The sequence below is a fragment of the Maylandia zebra genome, linkage group LG2 (genome assembly GCF_041146795.1).
Source record: "Maylandia zebra isolate NMK-2024a linkage group LG2, Mzebra_GT3a, whole genome shotgun sequence".
Lineage (NCBI taxonomy): Eukaryota > Metazoa > Chordata > Actinopteri > Cichliformes > Cichlidae > Maylandia > Maylandia zebra.
The window spans coordinates 25,799,113-25,822,984 of NC_135168.1; the positions used below are offsets into that span (position 1 = coordinate 25,799,113).

General features: G+C 40.7%; 1 protein-coding gene across 1 annotated transcript; it reads right to left on the reverse strand.

Annotated features, from left to right (window-relative positions):
* Positions 1-1,171: 1,171 nt before the first annotated feature.
* Positions 1,172-13,454, reverse strand: LOC143413710 (uncharacterized). The gene is made up of 6 exons (XM_076877073.1): positions 13,426-13,454; positions 5,951-6,168; positions 5,528-5,615; positions 4,972-5,449; positions 1,695-1,854; positions 1,172-1,502 (listed from the first exon to the last, which is right to left on the reverse strand). Coding segments are annotated over exons 1-6 (1,086 nt in total). The 5' UTR covers positions 13,428-13,454; the 3' UTR covers positions 1,172-1,362.
* Between the last annotated feature and the right edge of the window lie 10,418 nt (positions 13,455-23,872).

Below are 23,872 nucleotides of genomic sequence, written 5' to 3' on the forward strand. Positions count from 1 at the left end.
GTGGGTACCACGTGGGCACCACATAGGCTAAAAAGTGGGTTTTAAGTGGGATTGTCCGCGGGTTCCATAATGGCCCCATTTTATAAGCCCATCTTGGTTTTATATTGGTAAAATCTAGGAACTAAATGGGCCCCAACTGGGCAACATACACAGAAACCCACCCAGGCCCCATCTTTCAAGTTTTTTGTGGGTACCACGTGGGCACCACATAGGCTAAAAAGTGGGTTTTAAGTGGGATTGTCCGCGGGTTCCATAATGGCCCCATTTTATAAGCCCATCTTGGTTTTATATTGGTAAAATCTAGGAACTAAATGGGCCCCAAATGGGCAACATACACAGAAACCCACCCAGGCCCCATCTTTCAAGTTTTTTGTGGGTACCACGTGGGCACCACATAGGCTAAAAAGTGGGTTTTAAGTGGGATTGTCCGCGGGTTCCATAATGGCCCCATTTTATAAGCCCATCTTGGTTTTACATTGGTAAAATCTAGGAGCTATATGGGCCCCAACTGGGCAACATACACTGAAACCCACCCAGGCCCCATCTTTCAAGTTTTTTGTGGGTACCATGTGGGCACCACATAGGCTAAAAAGTGGGTTTTAAGTGGGATTGTCCGCGGGTTCCATAATGGCCCCATTTTATAAGCCCATCTTAGTGTTATATTGGCAAAATCTAGGAACTAAATGGCACCCAACTGGGAAAGTACACAAAAACCCACCCAGGCCCCATCTTTCAAGTTTTTTGTGGGTACCATGTGGGTTCCACATAGGCTAAAAAGTGGGTTTTAAGTGGGATTGTCCGCGGGTTCCATAATGGCCCCATGTTAAATGCCCATCTTGGTGTTATATTGGTAAAATCTGGGAACTAAATGGACCCCAACTGGGCAAAGTACTCAGAAACCCACCTGGGCCCCATTTTTCAAGTTCTTAGTGTGTACAAGATGAGGAAAACATGAGCTAAAAAGTTGGAATGGTATTATCAGTGGGTTCTGTAGTTGCATCTTACTTCTTGTTTGAATTGGCTAATTTCTGGCACTGGGCGGGTCCCATGTAGAAAAACAGCCACAAAATCAAATTAACAGACGGCCAATACGGCTTCTGTGACACAAAGACACTAAATATATTAAAGCTGACTGCAAATAGAAACATCAAGAGGGGACACAAAACACATTTTGTTCACATTTATTTTGTCACACAACTGTGGGTTTAAGTAACTGTATTCCAAGGAGTGTGAACTTAAAAAACTAGAAATATCAAACTACATTCAAATTGCTTAGAGTTGAAACTGTAGCAACATGGGAAAAAATAAGAAGGGAAACTCAGAACCTTGTCTTGAATCAGCAGAGGTGTCTGTTATGTTTTTTTACAGAGCCGTTAGTCTATTTTGTCCCCTAGCAGCCCTCAGTCCTCCTCTGTCTCTAGCTCCAGTGAACCATTTGGAGAGAGCTTTCTCTGCTTCTTGCAGGTTGACTTTTGCAGTCAAAGAATTCTTCTTCAGTGCCTCTGCAAATGAAGAAGAAAAATGGGTAAGCCAAAGTAAAGGTAACCATAGCTTACTTCCTTTGGTAATGATTTACAAAGAACAATGTTTATTTCACTTTCTTGCCTCAAATATATAAGATGGCACAATAACCAATCTCACTTACACTTTCAAACACTTTATTAAAAAAAGTGTCTCAAGTGAAATTAACTTACCATACACAACATTAAAGAGGCGCAAATCTCGGAACTTTTTCTTCCCATGTCGGCCAAGCAAGTTGTACTCCACGGCAAGCTCGGGTGATATGAGGAATTTCATCATTCTCCTTGTAGCATCATCTACACTTGTTCCCCCTATATCTGCTACCATGGCAACCTGAGGGGAACATACAAAAAGGACAGATTAGATCATAGGTGTCAAACTCTGGCCTGCGGGCCAAATTTGGCCCCCAGCCTACTTATATTTGGCCCGCGAAGCCATACCAAATTACTATTAGAGCTGGCCTACTGGTATTATACAGCTAATATATATATATATATTGTTTAGTATTAAGCTTTGCTTGTTCCATATTCAGTTTTTCAGAAAAATGTGTTTGAGTCCATAAGAAAAGATTCATTCCTATATCTGGAGGAATAAATATATTTCAATAAATATTAACGTTAGCCCGCGACTTTGTTCCAGTTTTGAATTTTGAGTTTAACACCCCTGGATTAGATACTGGCATCTGGGTAGGATGGGTAGGATGCCTCCCTGGGGGAGGCGTTTTGGGCACATCCAACCAGGAAGAGACCCAGAGGAACACCCAGGACATGCAAAAGGGACTATGTTTCTCTGCTGGCCTGGAAATGCCTTGGGATTCCGCTGGAGGAGCAGGGCCAAGAGACTGGAGAGAGCGAAGTCTGGGCCTCTCTACTTAGTACCGGATTGGGTCACAGGGGGAGCAGCCTAAGCTTAAGATAATGGACCAGGAATGGAGGATAAATGGACGCTTTACATATTACTTAATGTTAATTGTGTGGAGATAAAAAAATACTACACAGCAAAATCTCCAGTTTTAAATTAACACTGGAGAGTGTCTATATGGGTCCACACCTCAGAGTGTTAAATACAACACTGTTGAGTGTTAAATTAACACTTTTGACAGTGTTATATGTTTAAAAGTAACCTAGTCAGTTTTGAAGATTAACAATGGCTAACACTGAGCAGTGCTGATTTTCTAATACTGGAAAATAACTCAAAATGTTAGAAATATTCCAGTACCGTCATGGAAAACCACCATGGTGGAAAACCAAAACAGCAAAAGTAAGAGGGAATTCATGACGATGTTTACGTGAAGCGAAATTTTCAGTGTAGTTTGGATCTTCTTTTGCTGCTGGTTCAGTCAATATTGTTTGAAAAAAGATAAAACCTGCAGCTTCAGAATCTAGCACAAAAAACACAAAGTGCCGTCGGCTGAGAAAGGCCACATCTCACTGATTCTGATCTGTCGGCGGGTCCGCGCTTTGTGTTTACATCTTTGTGCAGAATGCGTGTGCCTGCTCTCATTTACTTTCTCCAAACTAAAATAGGTTTTATTTGATAAATCTATAATCAAAACCCACCCCTATTCCTTACCCCTTTATCATTTATCCATAATGTTAAGCAGGACACCTGTGAATATTTTGTTGTTTTAGCTGTAAAAGTGTCATAAAATCAGCTGTGAGTGTGTGTGCTTTTTTCCATTTTTTCAGGATTACTTCTAGTTTCCACATCTGCTAGGTTTTTTTCTCTACTGTATACTATAAGAGTGTAATCGGGGATTAATAACAGAAAAGGGCAAAAAACAAACTTGAAATTTTACTGTTGTTTTAACTGAAAAAGGGACTCATAATGTACATGAATAAAAGATTTCGAATAGGCAATTTGAATTATTAATTGTAAAACAGAACAAAAACAATTTTGTGACCTTTGGCCCTGTGGTTTGTTTTTGGGCATCTCTTTTCTTCTAAATAAGTCCAGCTGTGTTGGGCCCCTGGTAGAGCTCTGGTTGGAAGAGACAGGTTGGAAAAACCTGTCATCGGCGACGGGTTGGGGGCTAAAAGGTTAAAATAAATAGGAACTGGCCAGAATTTGCATAAACTATCATAGCAGAACAAATATAAGAAATCTATCCGTTATCAAAATCAGAATCAAATGCTTCATTAGAATAAAAAAAAAGTAACTTTCTGGAAGGTAAACATATGGTATAGGGCTGCCACAAACGATTATTTTGATAGTCGACTAGTCACCGATTATTTTTGCGATTAGTCGACTAATCAGATCATCATCCATTGGACATAAAACGTACAGCTTATTGCACCAGCAGCATCTGCTCTTATATAACTATCATTAGCTTACAGCTTTAAGTGTTTAAGGTCTGTGCTAACTAAAAATAAAGAAAGACAAGATGATAGTTTATTAAATTTGAATGAAATTTGCAGATTGTTTCGGTGAAGTTTAATAAACTCCTTGCTATCTAAAATATAACAGGACACCGGAGTAAATTCTCCAGCATCTCACACTTCTGATAATCAGCTGTCTGCTTGATGTTTATTCAGCTGTGTAAAAACTATAAATTTAATCTCAGCCAAACCGATTTACTCAGGAACAAATAAAATACAAAAAAAGCCAAACAATAACAGTTTTAAGTTATCTAAGTGACTCATATATCATGTTTAACCTGAGTAGCGAAAGACGGCGGTAGGTTTGAAAACGATTTGCCGGGAGTCCGGTGTTCTCACGGCTCTAGTGAGCCTAGCTATCGAGCTAGTGGGTAACAGACGTCTCCGAAAACGTCGGAGCGCTTTTGAAAATATGTGGTGTCTTGATAAACTGAGCAGATATTTGAGGTTTATACAGCTACATTCTCGCCTGAAAATATGCTAAACGTTTATTTTGTGACCCAGAAAGAATAATAAGAGTAATATTAAAACTAAGTAGCTGCCGCCATTGTTGTAAACTGAGCTGGGCTGCGCTATGAATTCTGGGACAGAGCTACTTCTTCTTCGGGGTTTAACGGCAGCTGACATCCTTGTACATGCAGTGCTGCCATCATCTGTTTCAGTCCGTTATTACACTCTTAAATCCTACTACTTATTCCTGCGTCTTTTGTGATCTTACAAAGCTTCAAACGACGTGTCGACTATTAAATCAGTCGTCGACGATTTTGATAGTCGACGTAATCGTGACTAGTCGACTAATCGTGGCAGCCCTAATGTGGTATAAAAGTAACATCTCAGAAAAAAAAAAAAAATCATAGCAACAGAAAGACATGGTAGCAGATGTGATGGTCTCTGGCCTGCTTTGCTGCCTCAGGACCAGTAAGACTTGCTGTGTTAAATGAAACCAATTATGCTGTATACCAAAAAAAATCATGAAGGAGAATGTCTTTCAGAAAATATATCAAAGAATTTTTCTGGCTACTGTATAAAGAACAGTGGCAAGCAGAATGGGGAGGAAAAAAAAAAAACTTACTACAGCAGACATGAGACTGGAGTCCTCCAGTTTTCCATTAAGAGCCTCAACATCGTCTTGGGTTTTAAGAGGTAAAACAACCCCTTCAGGGACCTCCGTAACTGAACCGTTTTTCTGCTTCAGCAAGGCATTTAACATCTTGCTATGAACCAGTTGAGTCTCCTTCACTTCCTCTAAAATGGCAAGTACTTTCGAGAACATGGCTTCACAAGTGGGGCTGGCGGCACTCCGGGCAGTGGGGCTGGCGGCACTCCGGGCAGTGGGGCTGGCGGCACTCCGGGCAGCGGGGCTGGCGGCACTCCGGGCAGTGGGGCTGGCGGCACTCCGGGCAGCGGGGCTGGCGACTACACTATTGTTTTTTCCAGAGGGTCGCTGAAGGAGTTGTTCTGGAGGCGTGGGTGGAAGTTCTTCATCTGAATCAGAAGGCTCACTTGATTCAGTGTGGCTGCTCAGTTGATTGATCAGTTTAACACTTGGCCTAGAAAGGTTAAGCACAGAACATTTATGACACTGCAGGAAATAAACTTCATCTTGTTTGTATGCTAGTACCACTTACTTTCTTTTTCTTATGCCATTCTCATTGTCCGTCAAGTCTGATGAATACTCTGCTTGATGCAACTTTGCCCTGGCATTTGCATAAGTTGCTATAACATAAATTGTACAGAATACAACATGTAAGATACAATGTAAAGAAGAAATAAATCTGCAAAAACAATGACAATGAAAAAATGGTTTCCAGTAGAATAGAATAGAATAATCCTTTAATTGTCCCACAAGGGGAAATTTGGTTGTAACAGCAGCCAGAAAGACACATATAGAAACAAACAGTACACAGGACACAGAACAGAAACATACAATAATACAGTAATACAGGGCCTTACAATTTCAAAAGCCTCCAAGTAAAAAAAAAAAAAGTTCATGTATAAACTTTTAAAGAAAAGGAAATACAGATGTAGTGTACAAATAAAGTCAAACTTACCTGCATTTCCCATGACACGGACATTGCAGAGTATCCAGTTGCTGGTTGGTGGTGTTCCTTCCTTTACAGCCTTTGTCACATTCACCAATGAGGCAGGAGGCCACCAGCATAATTTTCTCTCTGCGTCATGGAACCACTCTGATGGAATGATGTCTACCTTCTTGCAGCCATCAGAGTCAACTTCATCCACAAACTCGACCACACTGAATGAAGACATCCTGTAAACGCCATTAAGTTACATGCTGTGTAGCTGAGGCAAAGCTACAAATGCATTACGAAAAGGTAACAAAATAATTGGTTTTGTAAATTTAGTTACAGGAGCACTAGCAAGATGACCTGACAGTTTTGACAACAAATGTACACCCAGAGATGTTGAATCAATAGGGTAGTTAAAAAACGCTGTTCCAGTCTCAAACAGTTCAAACAAAACATGTATTTCTCCGATGAACAGCACAATATTCCGCACAACTGCAACTTTGCCTTCAAGATCAAAACAATTTGTTCCACTGGAGGTGGAGATTATTTGATTTCCATGTCTGTACATCTTGTACTGAAAAGAATGATGGACAAAAAATTCAGTCATCATAGGTCCAGATGTATGTGGCTGTGTGAGTACACCCTCTGGCATTTTGCAAGACCTGTGAGGATACAATTGCTTTTCACAAACTCGTCTGACAATTTGCTGTACAGGATCCTGTGGTCTTCTCACCATCTTTTTTAACTGTCCCAAATAATTCTCAAATGGAAAACATGAAACCAAATCCAGAGGGCCATACTTTGTAGCATCATCTGCTAGGTGCAAAAGACTGTGTGTATTGTTAACTAAGAATTTAGTCCCATAAATCTTAGCAAAGTTGGCAACAAAGCATCTCAATAATTTTTTTGCATAATAGCAGTACTCTTTACACAAAGGAGACAAAAGTATCCTCATAGCAGATGACAAAACCAGGAAGTTCTTGTACTGTGGATTGCACAGTTTCTGGAAAAGCACAACTGGTCCAGTATACAACAAAAATTGTCTTAATTCTGTAGCTTTCCATTGTCTGTACTCCATTAGGGACCGTGGCTTTCTGGAAAACGTGCGTGGCAGACTTTGCCTACGCTGTTTTAAGTGATCTGAAATGGCAGACAGAGTAGAAGTAGGAACCCGACACTGCAATGGTCCCTTAATCCACAGGGCAAGTAATTTACGTACAATACCCAAGCAAATTAAATGCATATAGTCTAAGGGAAAGGCTGAAACCATGCCAATGCCTAGCTCTTGAAGAGGTGATTTGGAGTTGTGGTGATCTTCATCTAACATTTCTTCAAACTGAGAATCTGATCTGAGACTTGAATCCATATCTGGAAAAATAACTTTCCCATCAACATAAACACCATACTGTGTACAGCGCTCACAAGAACTGTAGCCACCATGACCTTTGATGCATTTTAAATAAGCTCTAGCTGGGGTGTCACAGATAAAAGCATCTGGAAGGGGTACATTGAAGTGTTTTCCATTGAAAACAATACCAGTTTTTGTGACCTTTTTTACATCTTCTATAAAATCATGCATGTAGTCGTTCACCGACTCAGGTTTGCAGGGACCAGCATATATACCCATCATGAAAACATTTGCTTGTGGCAGTTCAACTATCTTACCTAAAATAGGCCACAGTTGCATATTAGAGCTCTTAAAGAGAGGCAAACCATCAACATTCACACGAATGGTTAATGTATCAGTTTTCAGTTCATGTTGATTTATCATTTTCAGTTCTGACAATACTGCACTTTCAAGACCAAAATGGTAGTAACTTCCCCTGCCAATTTGTTTCACTTCACAGTCTTTTAATGTACTGAGCAAAGTTCTGGGATCCTTTGGCAAATCGAGACCAAGCTCCAAAAGTATGGTTAAGAGCTCTGACAACACAGAATGAGACACATTTCGGTTTGCTGCCCATTCAGCAAGTTTCCTCTTAGCATCAGAGTTTGACTCCACATCAGGAAAGTCACAGTTTTGTTCTTCATCCGCTTCACTATCCATGTAAAAGTCATTACTATTAAAATCCAGAGGTAAATCTTCATCCAAGCTGTTACTTGAATATTCCTCTACATTGTCCTCTGCCTTGTTGATAGTCTCATCTTTATTTTCTATATCTTCAATATTTTCCACTGCTTCGTCCACAATCGAATGTTTGTTCGCCACATCTTCAGTGTATTGCAAAGCCTGGTCCACGGCCTTCTCTGCAAGTTCCACAGCATCTAAAGCAAGGCTCTGTAAATGCTGCTGAACTCTAACTTTAATTCTCCTTCTCCTCGTCCGTGATTTGGCAAGAAGGTAATCCATTTCACTAAAATACACAGAAGATTGTGTGCAGAATAGAAGTGTGAGCCATTTTCACACATACGGCAATCCATAAAATTGCAGAAGATATTCTGAAGAGGAATACAGTAGCTTGCAAAAGTATTCACCCCCCTTGAACTTTTCCACATTTTGTCACATTGCAGACACAAGCAGGTAGGGCTGGGCCATATTATACCATTCACGATAATACCGGTATAATGTTAGGCAACGATAGGAAAATGAAATATCGCGATAGAATGGGAGTAAAACGCGCATGCGCAGTGCCTTTGTTTTCATACGCACATGGCCGGTCGTTGAGTGAAACAGATGAACCAGAATTGGTTTGTAAAAATGGTGCAACTTCAGTGATGTGGAACTGGTTTGGTGTTTGTCCGTCAGATACACAACAAAGCACATTTTTTTGCTGAACATGCAAGCGGCCATCGTTATTGTCGTATTTGTCGGACTAAGATGCTCTTAAATCTGGGAGTAATCTGGGTCCTAAGCTCCGTATGCTTCATGTCAAACAACACTGCAGCATCACTTAGAGTTAAAAACTGTCTAAATTCTTTCATCTTTAATAAAACTATCAGCATTGCTGCTTTACCAGGTGTAACTATAAAGTTTAACTTCCAGGCATCCATGAAAACAAAAGTTATTACATTTAACGGAGTTAGAAGTTAGCAGGAAGCTAGCGGAAGTTAGCTCGCTAGTTTCGCTAGTTACCTAAGCATGATATAGCATGTTCTGACTGAGAGATTTCTGAAAAAAAATCAAACGTACAGCTCTGCTATCACTTCCAACATAAATGAAGACAGGAAACTAAACAGCAGTGACGTTTGTAGGGTTACTGAAGTTGGGCTAGCTGGTATATAATGATGTGCTACGTGATCGCTAGCGACACAGCTATGTTAGCATAACATAAACAGTGAAGCTGGAGGACGAACACTAACACTTTTCCACTTATAAAAGTTAATGTGAAGGTTCTTCATGGTTAGAGACAAATGCAATCGCATGGCAGGATGCTGTAAACGGACCAAACTTCAGTCAGGAGAACAACTGAGATAATCCATCCACAATACGAGGTTAGTTATTAATATACTGCAACAACATGGGAATAGAGCAGCTGCAGAGAATTCAACATTAATGAATCAATGTTACAGAAGTGGAGGAAGCAAGAAGAATGAGTTTAATAAAGTTTGATTTATCTGACTGCTTTGTTTCGCTTAATGTGCCTTATAATCCTGTGCACCTTATGGTCCGAAAAATGCGTACTGCACACTGCAGTTTAATGTTGCAAAGCACCTCTTTTTAACTTCAGTGGATATTATACATGGTTATGCTCAGGATATGTCAGCCCATTTCTACTGGAAATGCCTTTTGGTTAAACTTTCAGCAAGGAATTTGCATTTGCACTGTTACATTTCTATAAAGCTTTAATGTACATAAAAACCAGCTTCTTGTTTAAGTGAAAATAAATGGAAGGTTGTCTTTTTGCACTAGTAATGTTGTGGAGTTGTATTTTGTCTCGCATCAATTATATCGTCGGTTATATCGTTATCGCAAATTTTTAAATATATATCGTGATAAATATTTTTGGCCATATTGCCCTGCTCTACAAGCAGGAATCATTTTTATTGGAATTCCATGTGAAAGACCAACACAAAGTGGTGTACACGTGAAAGTGGAATGAAAGTCATACATGATTCCAAACATTTTTTACAAATAGATAACTGCAAAGTGGGGTGTGCGTAATTATTCAGCCCCCTTTCGTCTGAGTGCAGTCAGTTGCCCATGGACATTGCCTGATGAGTGCTAATGACTAAATAGAGTGCACCTGTGTGTAATCTAATGTCAGTACAAATACAGCTGCTCTGTCACAGCCTCAGAGGTTGTCTAAGAGAATATTGGGAGCAACAACACCATGAAGTCCAAAGAACACAGCAGACAGGTCAGGGATGAAGTTATTGAGAAATTTAGAGCAGGTTTGGGCTACAAAAAGATTTCCCAAGCCTTGAACATCCCACGAAGCACTGTTCAAGTGATCATTCAGAAATGGAAGGAGTATGGCACAACTGTAAACCTACCAAGACAAGGCCGTCCACCTAAACTCACAGGCCGAACAAGGAGGGCGCTGCAGAGAAAGAGAGAAATGCAGCCAAGAGGCCCATGGTGACTCTGGAGAGATCTACAGCTCAGGTGGGGGAATCTGTCCATAGGACAACTATTAGTCGTGCACTGCACAAAGTTGGCCTTTATGGAAGAGTGGCAAGAAGAAAGCCATTGTTAACAGAAAACCATAAGAACTCCCGTTTGCAGTTTGCCACAAGCCATGTGGGGGACACAGCAAACATGTGGAAGAAGACACTCTGGACAGATGAGACCAAAAATGGAACTTTTTGGCCAAAATGCAAAACGCTATGTGTGGTGGAAAACTAACACTGCACATCACTCTGAACACACCATCCCCACTATTCTTCTTTCACGTGGGATTCCAATAAAATCGATTCATGTTTGTGGCTGTAATGTGACAAAATGTGGAAAAGTTCAAGGGGGCCGAATACTTTTGCAAGCCACTGTATTTGGAAACATTGTTTGTAAAAAACACTTCAGCCAGAGTGGAGATTTTCCATCAATCTACACTGTAAAATGTATAAATCAGCAAGTGATAAATTCTCACTGCTGGTATTTTCTCAAAGAGTTGTATGTGATAGAAATTGCTGTTTATAGTCCTTCTGTACATCTGCATGTTGCTTCCCAATTAAAATCTATAATTGTGGGGATTCATATTCATGTGATACTTATAACAACAGTTATCAAGTATACCAATTTAACTTTGCTGATGTGCTTGAAGGAAAATGGTTATTTCCATGTATTTCCCTATTCTGCCTTTAATTTTGAGGAGTTCCTTCTAGCTGTTACAGTGCTATGGGCTCAAAATGTGGTCATAAATATTTTGTACTTGTAAATCAGGATTTGTATGTGTAAAAAAGATTTGTGTGTGTGTGTGTGTGTAAGAAAAGATTTGTGTGTGTGTGTGCATAAAAAAAGATCTGTATGTGTAAAAAGAATTTGTGTGTGCGTAAAAAAGATTTGTGTGCAAAAAAAAGAACCCTGCAAGTTACAAGTATGAATTTTGACCCTATTTTTCTTCCTTTCATCTGATTGGTCAATGTCATGTCACAAATGTAACAATCCAATCAGAGAACAGATGGGTTTGGCTGTCGGAGGGGCGCTTTTTTGAACTGCAGGTCTTTGAAGGGAATAAATGCCCTTTTACATGCCAACCCAGCGTTTTCCTTCATCACCACGAAGGAAAACAGTCTGTGGTCATCCGACTTTGGTGATTTTTGTGTCACAGGTCTACGTGCTTAATACAGGGACTTCCACAGCCTTTTCAACAGCGCTGCGGGGGGGCAATGTTTTGGAAATGACAGCTTTCATTACAAAGCTTTCTCCGTTATGAATTAGCATACATGTTTTTATTGAACATTTGAGGAACTAGCAAAAAAACCCAGAAACTCTTGTAGAGGACATAAAGTCAGAGATAGAAACGACAAGGAGCAGATGCATCTAGTACAGGTAGAGCTGCTGCAAAAACCCACAGAGCCCAGCAGCCAGCGCTACAAATTCTGGATCCTTTGCTTTTAGTTAGCAGTTAGCATTAGCAGCACATCCTGCGTCTGATGTGAAAGCACTTTTATGCTGCGCACTGTGACTCACAGCAATGGTCCCGGGTCAGCCCTGACTTTGTGTTAAACTAATCCTAAAGTAATAATGGTATTTCTAACCAGTGATATACCACAACTTTATCCTTTCAACAGCTGCTGAGAGTTAGGGGACCTAGCTGCTATCGGATATTTATATAGAGATCCTCCAGCTTCAAACTGTATCACCCTTCAAGGACCTGCAGTTCAAAAAAGCTCCCCTCCGACAGCCAAACCCATCTGTTCTCTGATTGGATTGTTACATTTGTGATTGACATGACATTGACCAATCAGATGAAAGGAAGAAAAATAGGGTCAAAATTCGTACTTGTAACGTGCAGGGTTTTTTTGGCCACACACAAATACTTTTTACACATACAAATCCTGATTTACAAGTACAAAATATTTATGACCACATTTTGAGCCCATACAGTGCACCTAAAACAAAAAATCTGCAGTGATTTACATTTGTTGAATGATCAATTTTGTAAATTAACAGTCTGTTTGTGTGCACAGCTTACAAAACTGTACTGTAAGGCATGCTCTGATTGCATGCTAAAATGTTGTTGCTTAAAAATAAAATCTGTAATACATGATAATTAAGAACATCAGCATAAAGACTTATTAAAAAGTAGATACACAATTTCTATAGAATGGAAAACAACTCAGTTAATTTTTGTTCCTATGAATATCAGCATCTTAAACAACTCCAACAACTACGACGAAAAACGCTTTCCTGCTCCCCTCACCATCCGCTGATTAACACTGAGCTGCTGCTGTCAACACCATCAAACTTATTTAATGTTTAATGTTATGTTATTTTTAAATCTTTACCAAAGCTTAACGACTATGGATGCTCACACCTGCTGTTAAAAAAACTGTTAGAAATTACAGGAGTAATTTCTTTTTTTTTTTTTAAAGCGGCACTGCATTTTTATTGGTTACCATGTTTATTACCACTTTTATCAGTAAAAACCTTCCTATAAAGTATAGATTTCAATTCAACTCACCTTAATGAGCTGCACTACTTACAGTCCTGTGAGCTCTGGTTACTGACAGCAGGTGTGAATGTTTGGAGTCCTAAACTCAGATAGAGATTCGAATAACAAGGGAATGTAAAATGTTTTGATGCACCTGACAGCAGCAGCTCAGAGAGAACTCCAATTGTGAGGGGAGGAGCAAAACTGTCAGAGTTGTGGGACATGTGAAGAGAGCACTGTTGGCATTATGTTAGCACAAAACATTGAAATTTCAGTAGATGTCTAATTATGAAATTGGTCATTGACTCCTGCAGCTAAATAAACATTTATACCGATTACCAGAAGAAAAAAAATAGTAATGCACTCCTTTCACAGATGTACCATTAACCATCACTTTTCAAAATAATCCGTGCAAGCTATTGAATATGGCTAATAAGTAATACAAATAATATGAAAATGACTTACATGTCAAAGATGGTGTTTGAGATCCCAAAGAATCTAAATGTCATAAGGAAATAAAAGAAAGTACATGAGAAAGAAAAAGTTGCAAACGTTTCCATTTTTTCCAGGATAATTCAATATAGGAGATTTACTTACTAATGCACAAAATGAACAGTGTAATTATAAGTTTGAAATGCACTGCAAGTGTTTATATGGTAAACTGATCAACTCCAACAGCAAACACTGGCAGTGCAAAAATGTACCTAACTAGCTGACAAACTTTAAAGTCACGGGAAGATATATATAAATGGTGACATATCCCAGAACAAATCTGAACATAAAAATATTATTAATTGTCTATCTTCAGCAACTGTGTGCTGTACAAGCAGTATAAAATTTTAACATGTTTCATTTACAGTTGAATGACACAAAATCACTTAGGGGGGCACATATGACCTGCAGGCTGCACTTTGGACATCCTGCAGTAGACTGCTACATAGACTACTTAACTATGCATAGGGGGATATTTAGTGAAAGACTTAATTTTATTAAATAGTTAATTAAGCCATCAATGGGAGTTAGATTTAATACTAGTGTTTTACACAGCATTCAGCTATAGTAACATGTTCTGCATTTTCCTACATCACCATCTGATCTGCACTTACTTATTAAATTAATAACTGCCTTGGACCAATAACTAGATGGAACAGCACAGTATTTAAGGCTACGTCCACACGTACACGGGTATTTTTGAAAACGCAGATTTTTCTGTGCGTTTTCACCTTTCGTCCACACGTAAACGGCATACGGTTACTGAAAGCGGAGACTTTTTTGAAACTCATGCCAGGGTGGAGATTTTCAAAAACCGTTTTTGCGTTTAGGTGTGGATGAGGGAAACAGAGGAAACGCAGCATCAAAGGTCTGTGCCTTTTTTGACATCACACCATGTGCCAGGTTATTGCTTCGGTGAAATGAATTTCTACAATGACTTAGAAAAAATACCATTACTGTTAATTTTACTCTATGCAGTGTTTCAATGCTTACATATACACAGTTACTGTCCCTCCACACATAGGACTCAGTTCTGCTTCTATGCACCATCTTTGTTTACTCTTTCCCACCCAGGCTTCATGACTTCTGATTGGCCGACATTTCTACACGTTAGGAATATATCGCCACCTGCTGCTTTGGCATGTTCCTAGCAGCGTTTTGGCTTTTGCGAGTGGACGGGATTTTTTTTAAAAAAAATTTTTAACGAAAACAGAAAATGTCCGTTTTCAAAATTACCCATGTACGTGTGGACGTAGCCTGACAGTGATCCAGGCAGTGTTTAGGCTGAAAAAGCTGTGTTTGTCCCCCATGCCCCGTTCTTTTTGCACACCATAAATGCATATCTGATAACATTACCATTTAAGCTGCAAGCATCTACTGCAGTAATTTAAACAAACATCTCATATTTTACACCCCTATAAAGTGAGCTTGCCACATTGCACATGTATGTCACGTGGTACTGTACGACTAACTGCCATTTTGTTTACTGAGTAGTGCATAATGGCCGCATTACCTGAGCGGGAATCCACTAAAGCACAGTACTAAAAAATAAAAAAATCATTACTTTTTGAATTAATTAAAAATAGCTGGTTGCAGATGCACAGAGGGAGAAAAAACGCGGTGTACATTATATTACGTAAATTCACAAACTGTATAGAGATATTGGTGCGATGGAAACAGAATAAGATAAGATAAAATGTACTTTACTGAGTAGAATATAGGCAGTAGGAGTTTTGTGAGTAACTTTTAATTATATTCGCCAAAGACAATAACAGCAAATTAACCCAGTTCCACCTGCTAGCTAAGGATGTTATATGCCTCTCTCCCTTATACCGTTTAGGACAAGTATAGAAAGCAACTAAAATAACCATTGATGATAACTTATCAAACCTTCAGTATTTACCTTGGTGTTAGTTTTAAATTCCTTTAAATGATGTCCTCCACGTACTCCAGGAACCAGCAAGTCAAAAATCTGCTCACAACTGAGGATAGACCACACTAGTCCATAGGCGGCGCAATCTGCTCCTCCCTCATTTCAACAAAAAAGACTGCGAAGACTGGTTGCCGCTCACTTTAAAAAACAACTTTATTTAAAAAGTTTTTTTTTTCATAGGCGGCGCAATCTGCTCCTCCCTCATTTAAACAAAAAAGACCGCGAAGACTGGTTGCAATAGGAACCGCTCACTTTAAAAAACAACTTTATTTAAAAAGTCATTTTATGCCTGATACAAACATTTTAAAAGGCAAACCATGCACAAGTTAAAAAGATAAATTTTAGTTTTTAAGTATAGGAATGGTTAATATGTTTTAAAAAATCATATGTAATTATTGTCAAATAACATAAAAATAAAACAACATAATAATAAAAGCATAATTGACAGAATATATCATAATGATAACAATAGCAACACCTCACTTAAAAGAATCAGAATCAGAAAGGGTTTTATTGCCAAATGTTGAGCAGGTTTACAACATTAGGAAATTGCTGCGGTGCTTGGTGCAAACATACTGTCATAAATGCTTAAAAATAAAAATAAGAATTAAAAGTGCTAAGTAGATAGATATATACATGAGTGCAGGTGGTGATCAATGCCAAACATGGAATGATGCAGTGATGCAGTAGGGTCATGTGTTAGTGGTGGGAACAGTCATACGGTTATTGTTCATGTGTCCAACAGCAGAGGGGAAGAAACTGTTCTTATGGCGAGAGGTTCTGGTGTGAATGGACCGGAGCCTCCTGCCTGAGGGGAGCAGGTCAAACAGACTGTGTCCAGGGTGAGGTTGAAGAGTAAGCTTTATACTGAGGAGCTTTTACATATTGGACCTGATCAACCAAAATTTTCAACTTCTACAGTCTTTTTAGTTTTTCAAGTGAATTATGCTTCCACATATGTAGCTAATGGTCTTTTCTCTAATGCAGTATAGTGTGTCTGATTTACTGGAAATCGTCAACTGCATGTTTGCTAATGTGAACAGTCCTAATTGAACAACTGGAAATCCTGAATTTGCACAAAATGGCAAATCTGTATTTTTCTCTGTATAATTCACTTATATCTTAGGTTTTAATGTGTATTTTTTTGCTTTTCTTGATATTGCATGCTATAATGTTTTTTTTTCTATTCTTATGTCCGTTTTCATCACATTTTATTGCTGCTGTGACAAGTGAATATCCCCAAGAGGAATCAATTAAGTTCTTATTTTATCTTATCTGAGCCTGACCATGCAGAGCACTGAAAGTTCAAATACTGAGGCTAAAAACTGAGAGGGTCAAAAATGAAAAGTAAAGAATATTTGACTGTGCCTAAGGATATCAGAAGTGATAGACTGAGGTTGTGCCAAATATTTTAAAGTTAGGGTGATTTGTTAGAGAATGGTACTCATGGGTGCTGTCTGCAGGTTATAAAAGAGAGTTATGTTCTTACTTCCTTTTGAGATTCTTTTTAAAATTTGACTTTCACAACTCCCTGGATTGTGTGCAATCTGTGATGGGCTTGTTTGGAATAAATCCTCCTTTATTCAAATAACACTTTCTCAGGCTCTTCACAGAAGAAGAATCCTCACATTCAAAATGCACAGCATGTGCTACCATTTTAAACCCATGTACACATTTACCATCACTGACCCAACTAGGACCTACATTGGATACCCACCCATATGGCTTTCATGTGAGAAACCCAAGTGGGTCCCATATATACTAAACAATCTTGAGCCCATGTAAAATATATGCCCATATTAATTTAACATAACCCATTTGGGGCCCACATAGACATGTTTTCAGGGTCTGACTTGCATTTGCCCATGTGTGACACATATAGTTTGACCAGGTGGGCCCCACCTATGTCATCAGTACCAAAAATATATACTGATTACCTCACTTTGCCCCACCTGGGGCACACAGCAAATGCTTTTCTTTAAATGACTGTGTTTGCCCATGTCTAACCCAGGTGAAAAACCCAAGTGGGTCCTACGTGTGTTTCCCATTTTGAAACAAGTGAAGTGTTTCCCATGTTTGACCCAGCCAGGACCTACTATATGTTTCCACTTGGTTTTGCCCATATGGCTTTAATGTGATAAACCCAAGTGGGTCCCATATATACTAAACAATCTTGAGCCCACATAAAATATATGCCCATATTAACTTAACATAACCCATATGGGGCCCACATAGACATGTTTTCAGGGTCTGACTTGCATTTGCCCATGTGCCACCCATATAGTTTGACCAGGTGGGCCCCACGTGTGTCATCAGTGCTAAAATATATATTTGACTACCTCACATTTGCCCCACCTGGGGCCCACATAGACATGTTTTCAGGGTCTGACTTGCATTTGCCCATGTGTGACCCATATAGTTTGACCAGGTGGGCCCCACCTGTGTTATCAGTGCTAAAAACATATATTGATTACCTCACTTTGCCCCACCTGGGGCACACAAAAACAGCTTTTCTTTAAAAGACTATGTTAGCACATATCTAACCCATGTGAAAAACCCAAGTGGGTCCTACATGTGTTTCCCATTTTGGACCAAGTGAAGTGTTTCCCATGTTTGACCCAGCCAGGACCTACTATATGTTTCCACTTGGTTTTGCCCAAATGGCTTTAATGTGAGAAACCTAAGTGGGTCCCATATATAATAAACAATCTTGAGCCCACATAAAATATATGCCCATATTAACTTAACATAACCCACCTGGGGCCCACATAGACATGTTTTCAGGGTCTGACTTGCATTTGCCCATGTGTGACCCATATAGTTTGACCAGGTGGGCCCCACCTATGTCATCAGTGCTAAAAACATATCGTTAGCTTCATAGCATAATTGCCTAAGTCAATGACTTAGGCACTTATGCTATGAAGCTAACGATATATTGATTACCTCACTTTGCCCCACCTGGGGCACACAACAACAGCCTATCCTTAAATTACTGTGTTTGCCCATGTCTATCCCAGGTGGAAAACCCAAGTGGGTCCTACATGTGTTTCCCATTTTGGACCAAGTTAAGTGTTTCCCATGTTTGACCCAGCTAGGACCTACTAAAAGTGCCCACTTGGCATTGCCCATATGGGTTCAATGTGAAGAACCCAAGTAGGCCCCATACAAAAAGCCCAGTTTGAGCCCATGCCCATATGGTACCCATCCAGCCCGAGCAAAAACCAGGTGCCCATATATACATGTTGGCTGGGGAGGGGTTACCTGCCCCTCCCTTCCTTCCCTCCCCATCTCCAGCTGCCTCCCTCTTCCCGCTCCTCCACAACCACCCACACATGCAGGGCCTTGGAGTGGGGGTATGTCACCAGGGTGCAGAGGAGGCTACCCCCCCCCCTGTCCCCTTCTGGCTGCCTCTGCCTCAATTTTATCCCACAACTTAGACATTCACATTATTCACACTCTCATTACACATACATATAGGATCTTGGGGGTGGGCACAATCACGGAGTCCAAATCACCATCAGGGTGTATACCTCACCCCTGACGTCGTTGCCCACCTCTCAATTTTAAATACACTTAGTCATTGAGGGTTAGCAGGAGGGACTATGCGCTTACCTGCTGCTCCTTGGCAGGTAGCTCCATGCCCTCCTGGGTTTTAATTGCACCTTAGAACACATATGCATCAACACTACAATGAGCGGGTGGAGGGAGGTTTGGAGTCTTCTCCCACCCCCATTCTCTGCGGCCTGCTGGAGCGGGAGGGCTAGTAGGAGGAGTTGGCCGTCCGACTGCGGTCTGGGGTGTGGGGCCTCCCTGCTGCTGCGGAGTCGGGGTGGTCTGCCTCTCCCCACCGCAGGGAAAAGGGTAACACCACCTGGGTCTGGGTGCAATTCCCCCCTCCAGGGGCAAGGGTACCTAGACCCGGTTTGTAGAGTACGCTTGGGGAGTGTGATTGTGTGTACAGCGTCTCTTTAAGTCTGTCTCCACGTTGGTTGAGTGTGGAGTGAGTGCATATGAGAGCATGAGGGTGGGAATGGATGTTTGTGTCTGTGTATGCCTGTATGTCTGTGTCTATATGTCAGGTTGGGTATCAGACACCACCTCTCTGGGGACACCTCAGGCCCTCCAAGGTTTGGAGGCCTATCTCCACCCACCACCACTTCCCCTGCCGGTGGCGGACTCCCTCAGGTGTCGGTGTGTTGGTGGTTCTTTGTGTCTGGGGGTGGGCGTCCGGGTACACACCGGCTCACTCCTTGGCGGCCGCTTGTCGGGGCCTGGGGCCTGGGGCTCGCTCGGGCCCCTTTGGAGGTGGGGTGCCCCCGGCCTCTCGGCCTAGGGCTCGGTCACTCAGGCGCAGCTGGGGGCCGGCGGAGCTCACGGGCGCGTCACTGCAACTCCCCCTGACTTCTGCTCCGCGGCTGCTGGGCGAGCCCTCATCTGGGACTCTCCTCAGCTCTTACTGGGACAGTGGCGCGGCTGCCCCTCTGTTGGTCTTCCATGGTCTCTTGTGTTCTGGGGGCCTCTGGATGTCTGGAGTTTTGATCTCCTCCATACCCGCTTCACACCCTGGAGGACGGGGCTGTGGCCCCCCCACACTCCCTAGCAGATCATTACATGGAGAAACCTTTGGAATGCAAGCATGCTGATCCACACAAGTATGCACACATGGGTATTCACAGACGCGGACTAAAGCTTTCTTGGCTGCTGCCTCAAAGCACACTGTGCGTTGTCTATCTTGCGTGCTGCACAATATCGTTTATTACTTAGTAAATACTGATATCTATGACTAGCTAGTTTATTGTGATGGTGCTTTGTTTTCTCTATTATTATGTTGGTCTTTGTTGTTTGCTGTCTCCTCTGTTTGTTTTTGTTTGTTTGTTTTTTTTTTTTTTCTCCATACAGGTGACCCAGGAGTTCTTTTTTTTTTTCTCTCTCTTCCCCCCCCTTCTCACCGTCTCTTCTCCCCTTTGGTTTTCTTTCTTTCTCTCCCCCTCTCTCTCTCATTCATTCCCCCTGTCCTATTTATTAAAAAAAAAAAAAAAAAAAAAAAAAAAAAAAGAAAGCTATGAACGCTGAAAATACTATAAAACATGTAGGGACGCTATGAAGTCTAAACTTAGACATGGGAAAGGGAACACAGACGACGCCACATTGAACACAGGAAGACTGAGGACTTAAATACACATGAGGTGATCAGGGGATGTGGAGACACATGAGGAAAATAGCTGACTGGAATGAACATAATGACGCCACAGTAGAAGCGAAAGCTTAGTACATAGAGCATGGAAACAAGACTTCCAAAATAAACAGGAGACATTACGAAGACGCAGACATGACATAAATTTAACCAGCACCACAGAGACAAAGCGTGACAGGTAGACATGAAGAAGGTAGACATGAAGAAGGGAGACTTAGGACAGGGGAGAAGACACAAAAGGATCTGCAAAGCAAAGGACTAACACAGCAATCTAGGCATCGTAGCATTTAAAAAGGTAAACTAAACTCAAACCAGAACATGAATAGAAAACAAAATACAATAAAACTCAAACACTGGGTCACCCAGTACTGTGGCACCCTTTGTCACAGATTTATGGAGTATTATCTTCCTGAAAGTGGCCATCAGAAGATAGTAAGCTATCTATAAAGGTATGCAGAAGGTTAGCATGGTGAAGAGCCCTAAACCAGCATCTTTTGCAAAACGTAAAGAACTATTTAGTGTTTTGACCTAAACTGTCATAACCTTTAGAGTAAAGAACCCAAATGCAATCAAAATAATAGAACAGATTGAGAGTCATTTATTAGGTGGTATTCAAAACCAAAACTACAGTCCAGAAATGTTAAATCCCAAACAAATCCTGGGTTGCTCAGAAGGCAGGAACACAGTGTGACTTGACAGAAAACACAAGCAAACTGAGACTTTAAATATATATAAAAGGCAATCAGGCAGAGTGTAAAAAAAAGAAGTGTAACAATGCACAGATCAACTCCATTTAGATAGCAAGGTATGGGAAATAAAAATTAAGCGGATGGAAAAAAAACCCCACACACCAGTGGTTGAATTCATGGCACTTTTATATTCAGTCTTCCACCTTACATTTTTCAGCTGCATTTCCCAACCATCACAAAACTTAGTTACTCCTTGTTTAAAAAAACAAAGTTGTATTTCAGTAAACACACATACATACCATAAACAATGTTGAAGGCAGGTGAAAGTAGAAAGCTCAAAATGTATTTCTATTGTGAGTCAGCAGGGAGTAAACAAAGGGTAGAACTCAGGCACTTTGAAAAAGCCCAAACTTTCTAATGAGATGTCATGTTGCCATTACTCATAGCCATTCTCCACTGTGGATACTAAAACACTGCTGCCTTAATGGCATTATTAAGCACAGGCTCTTCTGTTCCGTGGCTTTATTCAGTAGGGAATAAACAATTGGGTGTCATACACTGTTGTCAGAAACACGCACAATTGCATTTGGCTGGATCTTGCAGGGCAACAGTAGGACAGCCAAACCACTTGCTCCTGTGTATTTAGTCAAATCCTGACAATGTCATCACAATTCCCAAGTATCTTTACACAGAGCCACTAAAACTCTGTTCATTTGTCAGGTGTTTCCAAAAAAGTATTAAAATTGAATTTTGCTCCGGCATCACAGATCATTGTTGGCCTCTCCACAAATGCATTTTTCTGATTTATCACTTGAATTAATTCAATACACTGAACATCATTATGTATGCCTTCACTGTGTAAAAGATTCAGTTCAATTCAATTTTATTTATACAGCGCCAAATCACAACAACAGTTGCCCCAAGGCACTTTATATTGTAAGGTAGACCCTACAATAATACATACAGAGAAACCTCCCAATAATCAAATGACGCCCTATGAGCAAGCACTTTAGGGACAGTGGGAAGGAAAAACTCCCTTTTAACAGGAAGAAACCTCCAGCAGAACCAGGCTCAGGGAGGGGCGGACATCTGCTGCGACCGGTTGGGGTGAGAGAAGGAAGACAAGATAAAAGACATGCTGTGGAAGAGAGACAGAGGTTAATAACAGATATGATTCAATGCAGAGAGGTCTATCAATACATCGTGAGTGAGAAAGAAAGGTGACTGGAAAGAAAAAACTCAATGCATCATGGGAATCCCCGGCAGCCTACGTCTATTGTAGCATAACTAAGGGAGGATTCAGGGTCACCTGGTCCAGCCCTAACTATATGCTTTAGCAAAAAGGAAAGTTTTAAGCCTAGTATTGAAAGTAGAGATAGTGTCTTGTTCTGGATTTAACAGGAAGCCAATGAAGGGAAGCCAATATAGGAGAAATATGCTCTCTCTTTCTAGTCCATGTCAGTACTCTTGCTGCAGCATTTTGGATTAATTGAAGGCTTTTCAGGGGGGGGGACATCCTGATAATAATGAATTACAGTAGTCCAGCCTGGAAGTAATAAATACATGAACTAGTTTTTCTGCTTCACTCTGAGACAGGATATTTCTAACTTTAGAGATGTTGAAAGCAGTCTAAGGTCTATCAGGACAAGCACAGAGATGAGTCCACTGTCAGAGGCCTTAAGAAGATCATTTGTAACCTTCACTAAAGCTGTTTCTGTGCTGTGATGGGCTCTAAAACCTGACTGAAACTCATCAATTAAGCCATTCCTCTGCAGATGATCAGTTAGCTGTTTGACAACTACTCTTTCAAGGAGTTTTGATATGAAAGGAAGGTTGGAGATTGGCCTATAATTAGCTAAGACAGCTGGGTCTAGAGGTGGCTTTTTAAGTAAAGGTTTAACTACTGCCAGCTTGAAGGCCTGTGGTACATAGCCGATTATTAGAGATTGAAGCATTAATTAATGGCAACACTTCTTTGAGCAGTTTTGTAGGAATGGGGTCTAAAAGACACGTTGATGGTTTGGAGGAAGTAATTATTGAAGTTAATTCAGCAAGATCAACTGGAGAAAAAGTCTAAATGAATATCAGTGATACTGAAAGTAGCTGTAGATAACTCACAATGGGAGTTGCTTCAGTTATGTTGCCCGTCATCACTTGAAACTGTCATTGACTTTCCATGATCTATGGTCACCTCTATTGCTGCCAGTTGCTTCCTGTGTGAACAGGGCTTTAGTTCTAAGATGGTCAAACATGGCTGAGACCCACATAAGTGTCTCATGACAGTAATTTATGCAGATTCATATCCTCCAGCAGGGTACCAACTTTGCAACCTTGAATGAAATGGATTCCATTTGTCACTGAAGTTGTCATTGTGGAACTGATAAAATGTTAAAAGCAAAGGAATCTAAAGTCGAAAATCTAAATGAGCCAAGGCCAAAGTAGATGGGAAACAGAAAAAGCAAGGCCAAGGAGGTAATGAGTTATATATGAGAAATATCTGGAATCTGTGTTTCAGCATATATTTTTAGAACCGTGACAGTACCCTCCCCACAACAGGAGCCTCCCGGCGACCCCCAGGCTTGTCCGGGTGGACGCGATGAAAGT